This window comes from Sinocyclocheilus anshuiensis, unplaced genomic scaffold, assembly GCF_001515605.1.
Source record: "Sinocyclocheilus anshuiensis isolate Anshui unplaced genomic scaffold, SAMN03320099.WGS_v1.1 scaffold2375, whole genome shotgun sequence".
Classification (NCBI taxonomy): Eukaryota; Metazoa; Chordata; class Actinopteri; order Cypriniformes; family Cyprinidae; genus Sinocyclocheilus; species Sinocyclocheilus anshuiensis.
The window spans coordinates 96,574-113,452 of NW_015541652.1; the positions used below are offsets into that span (position 1 = coordinate 96,574).

At 39.5% G+C, this 16,879-nt stretch overlaps 2 protein-coding genes across 4 annotated transcripts; both read left to right on the plus strand.

Moving 5' to 3' along the window:
- Positions 1-1,711: 1,711 nt before the first annotated feature.
- LOC107690871 (receptor activity-modifying protein 3-like) lies at positions 1,712-16,870 on the plus strand. 2 transcript variants are annotated; one of them, XM_016489291.1, is made up of 4 exons: positions 1,712-1,982; positions 10,146-10,178; positions 11,889-12,048; positions 14,904-16,870. In XM_016489291.1, exons 1-4 carry the CDS (start codon positions 1,937-1,939, stop codon positions 15,157-15,159), a joined length of 495 nt encoding a protein of 164 aa, XP_016344777.1. In that variant the 5' UTR covers positions 1,712-1,936; the 3' UTR covers positions 15,160-16,870. The 2 variants fall into 2 exon arrangements, with proteins under 2 accessions (XP_016344777.1, XP_016344778.1); XM_016489292.1 differs by having other exon boundaries at positions 10,149-10,178.
- LOC107690870 (dynein heavy chain-like) lies at positions 2,638-4,724 on the plus strand. Of its 2 annotated transcripts, XM_016489289.1 has the most exons (3): positions 2,638-3,221; positions 3,536-4,131; positions 4,366-4,724. In XM_016489289.1, the coding sequence occupies exons 1-3, from the start codon at positions 2,732-2,734 to the stop codon at positions 4,645-4,647; spliced, it is 1,368 nt and encodes a 455-aa protein (XP_016344775.1). In that variant the 5' UTR covers positions 2,638-2,731; the 3' UTR covers positions 4,648-4,724. The 2 variants fall into 2 exon arrangements, with proteins under 2 accessions (XP_016344775.1, XP_016344776.1); XM_016489290.1 differs by having other exon boundaries at positions 3,536-4,724.
- Positions 16,871-16,879: the final 9 nt, after the last annotated feature.

The window sequence follows — 16,879 nt, forward strand, 5'->3', positions numbered from 1 at the left end:
GGGATCTTATCTATTCACGAACAGCTTGTAACACTCCAAAGAGAAAGGAAAACTTGAAATCGCATCATATGACCCCTTTAAGGCCCTGGAAAGATTCTCTGGAGCTACTTCCAGAAAGATCTCGTTGGTGTCAGCAGACACTCCCTCCAACTGGAACTCATCAAAGAAATTCCCCTGAAACACAGAAGCATTTACAGTGCATTTAGAGCAGCTCCAAAAGCCTAAGACATTCAGTGAAACAGCTTCTATTTTGCATTCTTTTCTTTTCTAGTGCATTTTCATTCATTCTAGTAAAAAGTTGAACTGAAACATGAAGATAAATGTGAGAAAGTCTGTCATGAACTGAAGCTGACGATCACGTTGAGATGTAAGTGTGAGTTTCGGCAGTGATTCGGATCTCGTACCTGTGAGAGTTCACACTAGGGCTGAACGATACATCGCATGCGATGTTTAACGCGCATCTTATCAGTAAAGCCGGTTCTGTAATCAGCGGTAAATCCACATACTGACTCCTCCTGTAGTGATGCGACCCGACAGAACGAAGTACAGGTGATCGCAGGTGAGCAGCAGAACACACGGCTTAGTCAGTCGGGACACGGTGTTCACCACACCTGCACAGACCAACACAGACCAGACCAGCACATACCAGACCAGCACAGATCAGACCAGCACAGACCAGACCAACACAGATCAGACCAGCACATACCAGACCAGCACAGACCAGACCAACACAGATCAGACCAGCACATACCAGACCAGCACAGACCAGACCAGCACAGATCAGACCAGCACAGACCAGACCAATACATACCAGACCAACACAAGGAACAAAAGACGCTCTTTATGATTACAGATGAAATACAGTACGTCTGATTTGAAAGGCAACTTCTTCAACTCATTAAACACAAATAAACAGAATAGCTCCATCATAAGACAGAAATCAAGAATAAACATATTTAAACCCACGTGTGAAGTGATTCAGACATCCGACATCGATGATTTATCTCGGAACTTAATTTTTCGGCAGTAAATGTGATATTTGAAAACTTTGCGGAATTTTCTCTTGTTTTTGTTGATAATCATGTAAGTTTTCGCGCTGGCGGTCCAACAGAAAACTCTTCCGTCTGGAAACAAACGCCTCGTGTTTAGAGTTCCGCTGTGCTTCATGCCGCCACACGGTGGCGCTCTTACTAAAGCTTTAATCCTCCACAATAAAACTCCTGCCTCAATCTACGCTTATGTTACGAGAAGGTGTTTACATTTATTCATACTTTAACTAATATTAATATTTTATTATAGTTTTTCAGATGTTTCACACACCTTGACTTTATAATGACGCAGTACATTTGTTTATTCATCTTTCTCAGATGATTTTATTTACTGTGGTAAATAATTATTAGATAATGTAGTAAATAATTCAGAGTAAATTGCTTCAGTGATGACGATTCGCTGTTTATTAAACTTATATCACGATAAGAGAGTATTCATGGTGATATTTCATCAAGATGTTTTTAATGAGATGTTTTCGTGTGTGTGTGTGTGTGTGTGTGTGTGTGTGTGTGTATGTCCCACTAACAGCTCACCGACGCGCGATCATGAAGTAGGAGAGAGAGAGAGCGAGAGCGAGAGAGAGAGGGAGAGAGCGAGAGAGAGAGAGAAAGAAGAAACTGAAATTATGCATACCCAAATTTGTAAAAGCATCTTAGCACAGAATCTCTGAGCTCCGGATCGCTCCTCTCGCGCTCCGCTGATGGACTCATGATTATGATGATGATGATGATGAAGGTTCAGGGATGAAGAGGATGTTCAGCCGCTCCAGAATCAGTTCATCAGCCGCTGCTTCTATCGGATGTACCGGATCGATGTGTTTGATTGGATATGAATGATGAATGTGTTCAGAGATTTGAGCTGATTGAATCAAACTCGCTTCTTCACCATGGATCCGAATCTTCTCACTCTCTTCAAACTTTCTCTGATCCTCGGTGAGTGTATTTCATCTCTTTATGCCAGTTTAATATTTCAAACGCTTTTGTGTATTTATTACGAGTGTGAGGGGAAATAAATGTGTGTGTGTGTGTGATTCAGCAGATTCACACACAGATCTGAATTAAACTCATTCAGAATGTGAGACAGTGAGAATGTCCAGCAGTTCTTTCTGACCCTGATGTCCATTACTTAAAAAAAAAAAAACATTTTAACATTCAAAGTATTGTTGTTATTATTATTATTATTATTATTATTATTAAGACCATATAAATACATAAATTAATCATAGCTGTACCTCTGGAACATTTACCTTTATGTTTTTATTGCAGTTGTCAGATGTGTGACTGAAATGAGTAAATTATTGTTTTTAAAGTAAAAAGAAGCATGAAGATTTTCTTTGTGGTTTAATAATTTACACATCAAAGGGTTATGATGAGTTTTATCACTGAAACTGAAGCTCATGATTCGCTCTAAATAAGTGTTTCTCAAACCAGGTTTGTTATAATCAATTAAATCATAAAAATGTCCAATAAATGCTTTTCCAAATAAAATCAATCAAAATAAAACATTTGAAGTTAGCTGCATGTCATGTGAGCATCAGAGAATTGAAGCTCATGATTCATGTATGATCATCAGCTCATGTATGTGAAGGACGGTTATTAACTGTGAAGTTAAAGTGGGATGGCAGTGTGAACGTCTCCTGTGGAGCTCAAATACTCTCACATACTCTCAAATACTCTCACATATGCTCACATACTATTACATACTCTCAAATACTCTCACATATGCTCACATACTATTACATACTCTCAAATACTCTCACATACTCTCAAATACTCTCACATACTCTCAAATACTCTCACATACTCTCAAATACTCTCACATACTCTCAAATACTCTCACATACTCTCAAATACTCTCACATACTCTCAAATACTCTCACATACTCTCAAATACTCTCACATACTCTCAAATACTCTCACATACTCTCAAATACTCTCAAATATGCTCACATACTATCACATACTCTCACATACTCTCAAAAACTCACATACGCTCACATACTATCAAATACTCTCACATGCTCTCACATATGCTCACATACTCTCACATACGCTCACATACTCTCAAATACTCTCACATACTATCACACTATCAAATATGCTCACATACTATCACATACTCTCACATACTCTCAAATACTCTCACATATGCTCACATACTCTCACATACTCTTAAATATGCTCATATACTATCACATACTATCACATACTCTCACACTCTCAAATACGCTCACATACTATCACATACTCTCAAATACGCTCACATACTATCACATACTCTCAAATACGCTCATATAATATCACATACTCTCAAATACTCTCACATACGTTCACATACTGTCACATTCGCACACATACTCTCAAGTACTCTCACATACTCTCACATATGCTCACATACCCTCCAAAACTCTCAAATACTCTCAAATATACTCAAATACAGTCACATATGCTCACATACTCTCACTCTTAAATATTCTCACATACTATCACATACTCTCAAATACTCTCACATATGCTCACATACTATTACATACTCTCACATACTCTCAAATATGCTCACATACTATCACATACTCTCACATACTCTCAAAAACTCACATACGCTCACATACTATCAAATACTCTCACATGCTCTCACATATGCTCACATACTCTCACATACGCTCACATACTCTCAAATACTCTCACATACTATCACACTATCAAATATGCTCACATACTATCACATACTCTCACATACTCTCAAATACTCTCACATATGCTCACATACTCTCACATACGCTCACATACTCTCAAATACTCTCACATACTATCACACTATCAAATATGCTCACATACTATCACATACTCTCACATACTCTCAAATACTCTCACATATGCTCACATACTCTCACATACTCTTAAATATGCTCATATACTATCACATACTATCACATACTCTCACACTCTCAAATACGCTCACATACTATCACATACTCTCAAATACGCTCATATAATATCACATACTCTCAAATACTCTCACATACGTTCACATACTGTCACATTCGCACACATACTCTCAAGTACTCTCACATACTCTCACATATGCTCACATACCCTCAAAAACTCTCAAATACTCTCAAATATACTCAAATACAGTCACATATGCTCACATACTCTCACTCTTAAATATTCTCACATACTATCACATACTCTCAAATACTCTCACATACTATCACATACTCTCACATACTCTCAAATATGCTCACATACTATCACATACTCTCACATACTATCACATAACTCTCAAATACTCTCAAATATCACATATGCTCACATACGCTCACATACTCTCGCATACTCTCACATACTCTCACATACTCTCACATACACTCACATACTGTCACATACTCTCACATACTCTCACATACTCTCACATACTTTCACATACTATCACATACGCTCACATACTCTCACATACTCTCGCATACTCTCACATACGCTCACATACTGTCACATATACTCGCTGGAGAGCCAAAGCGTATCATTGACAAGGTTAAAGCTTTTACCCAGAGGCCCTCAGTGCTCAGACCTCCTGCTGCGATGCTGCTGCTGTTAATGAATCACACACACACACACACACACACACACACACACACAGAAGAAATCCTGATGGGACACGAGAGTCTCAGACACACTCGCGATGATGATGATGATGATGATGATGATGATGATGATGATGAGAATGAAGAGCTCTGAGTGTGTGTGTGAGGAAAATGAAATAAATCAAATAAATAATATAAAAAAATATAATAAAATACAAATAAAATAAAATCAATCAAAATAAAACTAAAAAAGATCAAGTATTTTATTAGTTTATCTGCTTGTCAATCAGAGAAACATGAACATTTAATAAATTACTGAAATATCATCTGAAAATCTCACTAAGAGTTCAGGTAAATATTCGGCTGGTGAATGATTTGTCTGATCTGATCGTGTGTCTGATCTCGGTTCTCCATCTGATTCAGTATTTGTGGTGAGGTTCAGACGTCTCCGTCTCAGTCGGGTTTGATTTTTCTGGTGTATTGTGACACACGTGGAGTTGCGCTGATGGTTTAGCAAACACACGCGTGTGCTGCCAGCGTTGTGAAAGCAGTGGTGACCCGCCGGACTCCATCATACACTCAAACACACAGATTCAGAGTAATCCTGTGTTCATGGCTGTGATGTGGACATAATCAGTAATGCTTTCACACCATGTAGTTTGAGTTGAACACTGTTTGTTGAAGACATTATTTCACTTCTCTTCTCTTCCATAGTGAATTATCACATTAATCTGAGCTGTGTGTGTCTGAGGTCATGAGCGCAGGTGCTGTCAGCCGTGAGAAGCATCCATTCGTGGACTGTATTCGTCGCTGAAGGCCGGAGCGAGCGTCTCTGATAATGAGTGACACCGGCGCTGGTGTGTTCGTGTGTTGATGAATCAGATGTGACTGACGAATCCTCCAGAACTTCTGTGTGTCTGACGCCCCTCGTCACGTTATCACCACACCTACAAAGAACAGAAAAACTACCACCACAAATAAACTCACATTGCTTAAATTAAAGTTTAACTAAATAAAACAGAATTTAAAAACAGATGTTATTTCAGCTATTTGCCAAAGCAATATTCCTCATTTTCATTTAGTTTGTCTTGATGCACTAAAATAGAAAACTGAATTAAAAATGAATAAAAACACAACAAAATGACTAAAACTTTAACTAAAATTAAATAAAAATAGAACATCAACACTAATTCTAAATATTAATAAAAACCATAGTAGTATACTAAAATATTATCTAGCCTTCAAATATTTTTCAATTAAGTAAACATTGTTTTAAAAGAGAAAAAATACTAATAAAATGAAGAGCAAAGAAACATATGAAATAAAACAAATGGCAGGTCTAATAGTTTGCATTTACACTCCGAGACTTAAAGCACAGATCTATTATGACATATCAGATTTTTAGTTTCGTCCATTTCTGTTTATCTCAATGTGAATCATCATATTTTCAGATTCAGTCCCACATTTAATTATAGTTTAATTATAGTCACTGACTAAACTTTGCAGTGTACCACATGCAGAATTATCTAACATGAATAATAAACTAAATCTTGTGAAAATCAGCTGCCATACATTATAACAGATATAGACATTCATGCATGTTTCAGTATGACAAACGTCTTGCATACAGCAGTGCATAGAAACACTGATGTGGATTCAGAAGGCTGGTATGAACACAGCTCTGTGATGTCTGTATGGAGTCTCTCAGGCTCTTCTGCTGATTACACGGCTCTTCTCCTCCAGCAGAGCATCTCAAACCCTCGATTTCCTCGAGGACGTCCCGCTAATAGAGTGACATCAGACTCCTCGAGGAGCACAGCCAACATTGATTCTGATCAGATGTGATTGTCCACCCGAGGAGCAGATTGAACACGGAAATGAGAGCGATGTTTGGCTGATTTCAGCTGCGTTAAATGGAAGCGGTGATGAACTCGCTGAAGGATCTTCACAAATATATTATCAGAAAGTCAGGAACATCGTAAAATAATACAATATATCCATGTTCTATCCATATTATACAGAAACCTCTTCTGCTCCTCTCATCGCATGTTTGCATTTGATTGAGTTTTCATCTTAAAGTTAGTAAGAGATGTGTTTGTTTAAATCAGATTCATTTTCATGCTATATAAATAATGAAAATCACTAGAAAATTCTAGTGTTGACTGGTATTTTAGGACTGATGTTTTTTTTAACCTCATCATCAATCTGTAGTTTAAACGTGTGCTGAGGTTGAATTAGTCTGGAATGATGATGGAGGAATCATCATTTATCCTTCAGTTCTGGGCTCCACTGTCTGTCTGTGTTATTTCCCATCATGCTCTCTGAAGGCAGTTTTGCCCTCTTTGACCACTGAGCTTTGACCTTTTGACCCTGCTTCACACTCTTCCACACGAGCGCCGATGTTCATCCTGTTATTGTGTCTGAGAGATGATGACCAACACATGATGAAACGACTGAAGACGATCAACACTGAAACACATCAGTGTAGGATTTGCTTTCAGACAGTTTTCACTCAGAGACTGATAGTGCAGTTCACAAATAAATACAAAGACATGGCAAGTTTTGAAGTAGACAAACTTAAATAGTATTTTCTTATAAAATGTACTCCAATAATCTTTATTTACAACTTTGAAATGTATTTTTGTAGTATGTCTAGTATAACTGTGGCCAGTTTAAACATTATACGTTCATTTACTCCGATGTGAAAGCCAGTGCTGCTGTAGTTCACTGCACTAGTAATGGCCATCGTGGGTTTGATTCACTCACTGAAGACACTCTGGATAAAAGCACCTGCTAAATGCACAGGCGTGTTTAATTAAGATCCAGCAGTGATTAACAGCAGCCTGCCGATGTTTGTGAACAAGCTGTGATTCGCGCCGACTGACATTCAGCACCGGCCCTTAAACACTAACCTGAAGTGACTGGAAGAAAATTGCGTAGGCAAATTGGACACAGTTCCATTAGGAAGTGCAAAAACACCTTTAATTTCAGATTTAATTGAGGCTGTGATCCAGCAGCACCATCAGCCACGTGTGTCAGCACACACACACACACACACACACACACACACACACACACTTTTTACTTTCTCAAAAAACTCATTCTGTATGATTTATAAGCTTGTTTCCTCACGGGGACCTCAAAAATGTCCCCACAAGGTCAAAATTTACTAGTATTACTATCCTTGTGGGGACATTTGGTCCCCATAACGTGATAAATACCAGGTACACACTCACTCTCACACACACACACACACACACAAACACACACACACACACACACACACTAATGCTGTTTTTATCATCAAATAATTACCCAGTTGAGCTTAATTACTCTCGTTGTGTTTTTGCTCTGAGTGGACGGAGCTGTTGCTATGAGAACGCACATTATAACCTCGTCAGTTCATTCGTTTTTATATAAATATCAATATGGTACAAACAAACACAGAAGTGAACAGAGGAGCAGAGATATTAACGATTCCACAAACTCTTGAATGTGAAGCTCGTTTGTGAAGAGCTCGTTTAGATGAAGCTGTTTTGTTTACTGATGAAGGTCGATCATTTATTTCAGACAGCAGAGAAACAACAGCAAGTGAATATGAGAGTCGTTTACATTCTCATCAAACAAAGCTGAACGGCTGACATTAACCCTGACATGTTAAATAATAATCAGAAAAACCTAACTTTCTGAAGTGGAACAGTCCATTGAACCTTTAGACAAAACTAAATTTAGGCCTAAATTTTTTAAGATACATCAATGAAGCAGGTCAGATTTCTGTAATAGTGCTAATAAACTGAATGTGCTTTAAATGCACAATAGCCAACTTTATATACAGTATTTATCATCAAAAAATCCAGTTTGTTTCAGTTCATTCATTGCTTGTTTCACAGGTAGTCATATTTTAACCATGTTTATAATGTAATCATTTTCACAATGAATAGACTTATGCTTATTGTAAGTAAATGCGGTTTGCAAATATGATAATTTAAATAAATGCAAATATTCATCTATGACTGACAAAAAATGAATCACATCAAGTTTATTAGTTTATGTTAAAACTGTGTAAACCAATAGGAAATTTTATGTGCAATTCAAATACATAAATGTTAAATTTAGTGCATATGTGTGTTTTGTTGCGTATCATCAGGCTTTCACATGAGCTTGAATCTTTCTCTTGTTCCGAGATCCGAGTGTGTTTGGCGTTTGACATTTACAGTGCCATTCACATCTTTTACTAGAGTACAGTGTGTCTCGTCTCTGAATGAATCACCTGAGTCAAACATTTGCTCATGTAGGTTGAGCATTTTAGTGTCTGGACCGTTTAACCCAACCCTGATCCCAGAATGCCCTGCTCCGAGCGTCTCTGTGACGATGGACAGCTTCTCCAGGGAAACTCAGCAGCTCCCAGAAGCCTTTGAGCATTATCACGGTGCTCGCGTCTGTGTCCGCATGCAGGAAACCGCTAAATTTAGCACAATAACAGTCAAGTGTTTTCAAGGCCTGAACTGGTGACACATGCAGACACGTGAGGCTCGTTCATCGGATGTCTGAACATTAGAGCCGTGCACTATATTACAAGAAATGACATGATGTTTGAACTGAACACAAGTGCAAATGTGATAATCATGCACACGTCATACTGACTTTGAATGTGCAGTTGAAGTCACTGGATCTGTTGCCTGTTTTATGGCTTTATTATCAAATATAAATGCAAGATTGTCTTTGGGAAGTTCTCAGAGATGAAGTGCCGGTGTGATGTTGTTGAGTCAGGACTCTATTGGAGACTGTATTAATGTCTCTGAACACAGTTTGAGTTGATGTGCACTCGCATGCACGTCCCGCCGTCTGTCTGCTGTGCTTAATATTCATGCGTCTCCTCAGGGACGGACTGACAGCCCTGCTGAACACCAGATCAATTCACATGCTGCTGCAGGCTGCTTTAGAAGCTGGAATAACACTGACACGCTCTTCACCAGAACAAAAGTGCTGCTCAACTCGCATGAGGATTCTGGTGAAGCTGGTTACCAAACAAGTCTCGTTGGTTGATCTAGCTGTAATTTGGATTAAAGCATCTGTATCACATATAAATGTACTTGGGTTTAAAATACAAGCATGGTTGTAAATTATTTTAAGTCAAATCGCCTTCATTTCTAGAGTTCTTTATTCAATACAGATTGTTTCAAAGCATCTTCACAGAAATAAGCAGGAAAATAACAGTGTTAATGCTGCAAAAGTATGAAACAAATTCAGTTTGAGCTATAAGCAGCTCTACAGAAGACAGTAGTAGAGTTCAGTGTTGATTTGATTCAGTTCAATAACTATGAAACGAGTTCAGTTAAAATGTGGTTCATAATAGTGTTTTGCTTACAGGTTTATTTCATATATTTGATGTATAAACAGGGATTTTTCTTTGTGACAGTCTTCATTAAACTAAAGAGAAATGATTGTACAGAATCTCAGATATGAATCCAGTTATATCTGGTTCCTAATCATGAAACTGTTTTTGTTTTAGCAGTGAACACGCTGATGACGAGAGGTTTATCAGGTGAGTGTCTCTCATGTCTCTGTCATGTCTCAGTTGTGTCAAGTCAAGTCAAGTCACCTTTATTTATATAGCGCTTTTAACAATACAGATTGTGTCAAAGCAACTGAACAGCATTAATTAGGAAAATATTGTGTCAATAATGCAGAAGGACAATAGTAAACACTCAATTTTCAGTTAAAGGCAGTTCATCATTGAATTCAGTGATGTCATCATCCAGCTCAGTTCAGTTTAAATAGTATCTGTGCAATCAAGTCGACGATATCGCTGGAAATTAAGTGTCCCCAACTAAGCAAGCCAGAGGAACCAAAACTCCATCGGTGACAGAATGGAGAAAAAACCTTGGGAGAAACCAGGCTCAGTCGGGGGACAGTTCTCCTCTGGCCAGACGAAACCAGCAGTTCAGTTCCAGGCTGCAGCGAATCAATCAGACTCAATCATGTCTCAGTCATGTCTCAGTCATGTCTCAATCATGTTTCAGTCGTGTCTCAATCATGTCTCAGTCGTGTCTCAATCATGTCTCAGTCATGTCTCAATCATGTCCCATTCGTGTCTCAATCATGCCTCAGTCGTATTTCAATCATGTCTCAGTTGTCTCAGTCATGTCTCAGTCGTGTCTCAGTTGTGTCTCAATCATGTCTCAATTGTCTCAGTCATGTCTCAGTCGTGTCTCAGTCATGTCTCAGTTGTGTCTCAATGATGTCTCAGTTGTCTCAGTCATGTCTCAGTCGTGTCTCAGTCATGTCTCAGTTGTGTCTCAATCATGTCTCAGTCGTATTTCAATCATGTCTCTTGTCTCAGTCATGTCTCAGTCGTATTTCAATCATGTCTCAGTTGTCTCAGTCATGTCTCAGTCATGTCTCAATCATGTCTCAGTCACGTCTCAATCATGTCTCAGTCGTATTTCAATCATGTCTCAGTTGTCTCAGTCATGTCTCAGTCATGTCTCAATCATGTCTCAGTCATGTCTCAATCATGTCTCAGTCATGTCTCAATCATGTCTCAGTCATGTCTCAATCATGTCTCAGTCATGTCTCAATCATGTCTCAGTCATGTCTCAATCATGTCTCAATCATGTTTTAGTCGTGTGTCAAAGTCATGTCTCAGTCATGTCTTAATCATCTCTCAATTGTGTCTCAGTTGAGTCTCAGTCGTGTCTCTGTCGTGTCTCTCAGCATGTGGACTGACGCTCTGTCTCTGCCATGTTTTAATCATGTCTCAGTCGTGTCTCAATCATGTCTCAGTCATGTCTCAATCATGTCCCATTCGTGTCTCAATCATGCCTCAGTCGTATTTCAATCATGTCTCAGTTGTCTCAGTCATGTCTCAGTCGTGTCTCAGTTGTGTCTCAATCATGTCTCAATTGTCTCAGTCATGTCTCAGTCGTGTCTCAGTCATGTCTCAGTTGTGTCTCAATGATGTCTCAGTTGTCTCAGTCATGTCTCAGTCGTGTCTCAGTCATGTCTCAGTTGTGTCTCAATCATGTCTCAGTCGTATTTCAATCATGTCTCTTGTCTCAGTCATGTCTCAGTCGTATTTCAATCATGTCTCAGTTGTCTCAGTCATGTCTCAATCGTGTCTCAGTCATGTCTCAGTCATATTTCAATCATGTCTCAGTCGTATTTCAATCATGTCTCAATCATGTCTCAGTCGTATTTCAATCATGTTTCAGTTGTGTCTCTCAGCATGTGGACTGACGCTCTGTCTCTTCAGACGCAGACGGCGTTGATCTGTTGTTCACCCAGCGGCCGTGGCTCCTGCAGTGCAATCAGACGCTCCTGCTGCTGGAGATGGAGAGATGCGGAGAACAATTCAGTATCGACATGAATCGTGTTCATCCTGACGACAGATGCAACCTCACACACTTCATCAGGTGAATCACCATCCTCATCATCATCACAGTCAACTCACAGAAACTCAGTCAACACCACTTTACTTTCCAATACAAATACAAAAGTCAGTCATCTCAATGAGTCCAGCTTAATTAAACCTTAACGAGTCTTTGTGTGTGTGTGTGTGTGTGTGTGTGTGTGTGTCCTTTTCAATTCATGTCAAGTCACATTTATTTCTACAGCACTTTATACAATCCAGATTGATTCAAACCAGCTTCACAGTAATAAACAGGAAAATAATGTTAATGTTCATCAGTTCATCAAATCCAATTTCAGCTGTAAAAAAGCTCTACAGAAGACAATCGTGTCATTATCCAGATCAATTCAGTTCAACATTTCTGATTGAAGTAATTGAGTGTAATGAGATGCTTCCCGTCACAGCACTTTTATAAGGCTGATCAAAGTATCTGGATCATCATCCGCTCAAATATGATGAATGATGCGACAATTACTAGTTGAGTAGTTAAAGCGGTTCTCACAGACTCAATGATCTGCTGCGTGTGTTTGTAAACTCTCCGCTGTGATTGATGAATCTGCGAACTGCAGATGTTTGCTCTTGAAGACGTTCCAGGAACTCGCAGTTCATTCTGACATGATCTTGAGCTCCTTCCAGAGACTCGAGGAGCGTTTGACACTCGTCAGCCGGTCAGGAGATGCTGACCTGCGTCACCCTTCATAAACCGGAAGCACAAACACGTCCTCAACACTGTTTACATATTTATCTGGAACAGAAGCCAGCATTCACTCTCGAGATGATAGTGACCCTTCACATGTCCAGATCAGCTCATGTCTTCAGCTATGAAGAAAACTAACAGCATTTATTCAAAATATGGCGAAACCAGTGTGTTTTCATGCACTACTCAGTTTTTGCTTCCATATCATGTCTCTTCTTTCAGACTAGTGGAAAGAAAACGTCCAAAACACACATTTAAGTGTTAATTTTATTGCACTTCATCTGTTTGCGTCTGTAGATTTCAATCTCAATCCATATCTTTAAAGAGTTTTTTCTCTAACATACACCAAACTTTTATTCCTCTCTACTGTATATTCTGAAGGTTTGTTCATATTTCATTCACACTTATTTATACAACATTTTACTCCTAAAAACATGGTGAAAATGTGTTTGTTTTCTGTCTGTTGATAGTATTTTATGGTTTATGGAGTGATGAAAAGAGAAATCCAAAATCCCCTCTGGAAAAACTTTGAACTCTAATCATAATCAAACAATAATTATGAACATGACTTTATCCGATGTTCAGATATATGTTCTGGAAATGTATGCAAATTAGTACATATTTCATTAGGGTTTCATTAGGGTTTGAGCTGGTGAACATCAGTGACCCACGACTCACTCCCACACCATTAGGTTCACCGCTGGACGCTTTCTTAAGATGTACGATTAGACGGGTCACAACATGAACCCAATTACTGAGATCCTGAGCGGGACTGTTTTGCCAGACCTCTGGAGGAAAGAGCCTGCAGGCATCAGCAGGGACCAATCACGGCTCACACACAGCCGCTCGTTTGCATATTAATCACAGGAAACCTTCATGAACCTCTTTAACTTAATTTATTCAGGTCCAGCATTTCTCTAGAGATTCACCTGCTCAAACGCGTCTGGTCTGGTGGAGGTTTTTCTCCATGATAACATCAGCAGATGGAACAGCAGGTGTGTTTTGCTGAAGATGGTTGCTGATGTCAGATAGCAAGCGCTTCGGTCCCTGATGAGCACTTTACTAAAGGCTGATAAGATCACATGACCAACAGAGATTCAGCGACGACGGCGCTAATGGACTCTGAACACACCGACGGCACATGAGTGGTGCTGATCGTCACACACACACACACACACACACACTCTTGTTGTGTTTCCATGTTTTATGGGGACATTCCATAGGCGTAATGGTTTTTATACTGTACAAACTGTATGTGCTATTGCCCTACACCAACCCTACCCCTAAACCTACCCCTTACAGGAAACTTTGTGCATTTTTACTTTCTCAAAAAAACGAATTCTGTATGATTTATAAGCTTGTTTCCTCATCACACAAAACTACAGGCATTTTTAGATTCTCAAAACACTTGTTTCCTCATGGGCACCAAAAAAAATGTCCCCACAAGGACAAAATGTACTGGAATTACTATACTTTTGGGCCCTTTAACTTAGGGAATACCGAGACCCGACACACTCACTCACTCACTCACTCACTCGTATTTTACACTAAAATCAGAATAAATTAATTTTCATAAAGAAAACAAAGCCTGTTTGTAAGGCCATCAAAGTCTTTTATATTCATATCAAACTCATAAATACTGTATTGTTGTATTGTATTGTTTACATGCAAATGAGGCATTATCTAATTAAATATGCACTAATTTGCATGAATTTACTGAACATAAATCTAAACATTGTATAAAGTCAGGTTCATAATTCCTGCTAAATTTTCTGGTCATTATTAGAGTTCAAGGTTTCTCAGAGGGGATTCACTCCATAAATCAGAAAATACTGCATCTTCAGGATCCTCAGAATCAGGCTTCATGTCCATCAAGCAGTATTAATGTCTTGTGTCTTGGATGTCGATCAGGAGTATTGAGGACGAGTATTGTGTTGTGTACTATGATGTAAACTCTGTTCATCTGCGTCCCCGTGAAGATGAAGAGGAAGGAGCGTTATTAGCGCTATAAAGCTCTGCGCTCATGTCACGGGACAGGTTCATTTGAAAAGCCTCATTAAATGCTGAATATGAGCCGTTCCTGAAGGAAACGACTGATCCGCTGATTGCCTGAATTTCTCCATGAGATGAATAATAACGTGAGTTTCTGCTTGTCTCCTCAGAGAGTATCACGTCTTCTCCTTCTGCACGGAGATGAACGCCGAGCGTATCGGCTGCTTCTGGCCGAACCCAGCGGTGGAGCGCTTCATCATCAGCATCCACAAGCACTTCTTCTCCAACTGCAGCCTGGAGCACGTGGTGTTGGTCGACCCGCCGGACGACACGCTCACCCTCCTCATCCTCGTGCCCGTCTTCCTCACGCTGGCCATGGTGGTGCTGGTGGTGTGGTGCAGCAAGCGGAGCGACATCCTCGCCTAGCCTGCGCTGGACCTTCACGATGCTGATGGACCTTGAAGAGGAGAACCGGTCAGACGTGATCTCACTGAAGAGGAGCTCATGCTCATCTCCTTCAGAAGCTGGAGGCTTTATTCCTCGTCTCGCTGCGATCACTGATGCTGAATTAATTCAGTGTTAATAGAGAGCGTGAGTGAAGATCTGTCAGGATCTCTGGACGGACCAAATTAATCATGTACTGTACAGCTATTATTTAATGTTTTAATTAAATAACGTAGATTTAGAGCATTTGTCAAGCTCACACTGCCGTGTTTGTGGTTTTTGTTGAGGCTCTCATCACTCAGTTTGACCGTTCGTTATCATCTCGACATAATTGCTGGTTCATTTATCAGCCAGTGATTTCAGCTTTGGCTTGCAGGAGAATCCTGCACCTGTTATTGAGAAGATGAAGACGTTCCTGCGAAACAAAAAGGATTGGTTCAGACTAAAGCGGGACGTGTACGAATGAGAATCTGGTGAGAACGGCCCTCCACGCAGCCAGCGAGGCTGGTTTTAGGATGACGGTATTATTTATATGAGAAGGAAAGCCGTGCATTGTGTGTGACTTAGAGATACAAACAAAAGACAATAGTTGCTCTCAAGCGCCTGGCCTCGTGTTCTGCAGAAGAGCCGTGCAGAGCCAGAGCCGCTCGCGCCGCAGGAAGGATATACAAGACTTTCCCAGCGCAGCCGATGAATGAGAGGAAATGGGCTGGTTATGATTTTCACCAAAAGAGCTACAGGAACCGCTGCCGTGTTCCCCAAACGTGTTCTGATGGAGAACCAAACGCAGAGATGATGATCGTCTGTGTGCGTCGTCTCGTCAGTCTGCAGTATAGCTTCGTCTCCTGTGCAGAACAGCAGCCTGCATTTATGATTTATGTATTTGAATTGCATTTTAAAAATTTCCATCGATTTGGATTTCACAGTTTTAACCTAAACGAACTAATAAACTTAAAGTAATGCATATTTCTCAGTCATACAGCATTGAAACGTCTGCACTCAAGAAATCATGAACTATTCGCATCTATTTGATTTTCTTTAAGTAGTCATTTTAAAAATGAATTCATTCAAATGTCTTAGAATCAGTTTAAATCTGTTCATTGTGAAAACAATTAATTTAAATAATCAGTTTAAAACAATAACGGTGAAACAAGCAATGAATGAACCTAAACAAACTGGATTTATTGATGATAAAGCTGGTTATTGTGTATTTAAATCACATTGAGTTTATTAACACTATTACAGAAATCTGACCTGCTTCATTGATGTATGACTGACAGATATCATCACATTGAGTTTGTTAGTTTAAGTTAAAACTGAGCAGTCGAAATGGATGGAAATGTATAAGCAATTCAAATGCATAAATATTAAATTTAGGCCTGAATCTGTGTCCTCATATATAAATATATTCCTGTATGTCTGTGTGTTTTGTTCCGATCAGGTCTGAGTCGACGGTCTGTTTCTCTGTTCTCAGTGTATTATTGGAAGTCGCCTTGAGAGTCCATTGAGATGTTTTCAGTGCCTCCAGCGCTCACTTCCTGTTTACTTTAGAAATCCCACACTACTAAAGTTCACGCAGAAGCACAACGGAGCTAAGTTTAACTGGACGCACAGATTTCCATCACATGAGCGTTTCTTCCATCGTCCCGCTGCGGACGTGATGTTCATCTGGAACACAGAATAAATCAGAGATTCTTTCCTG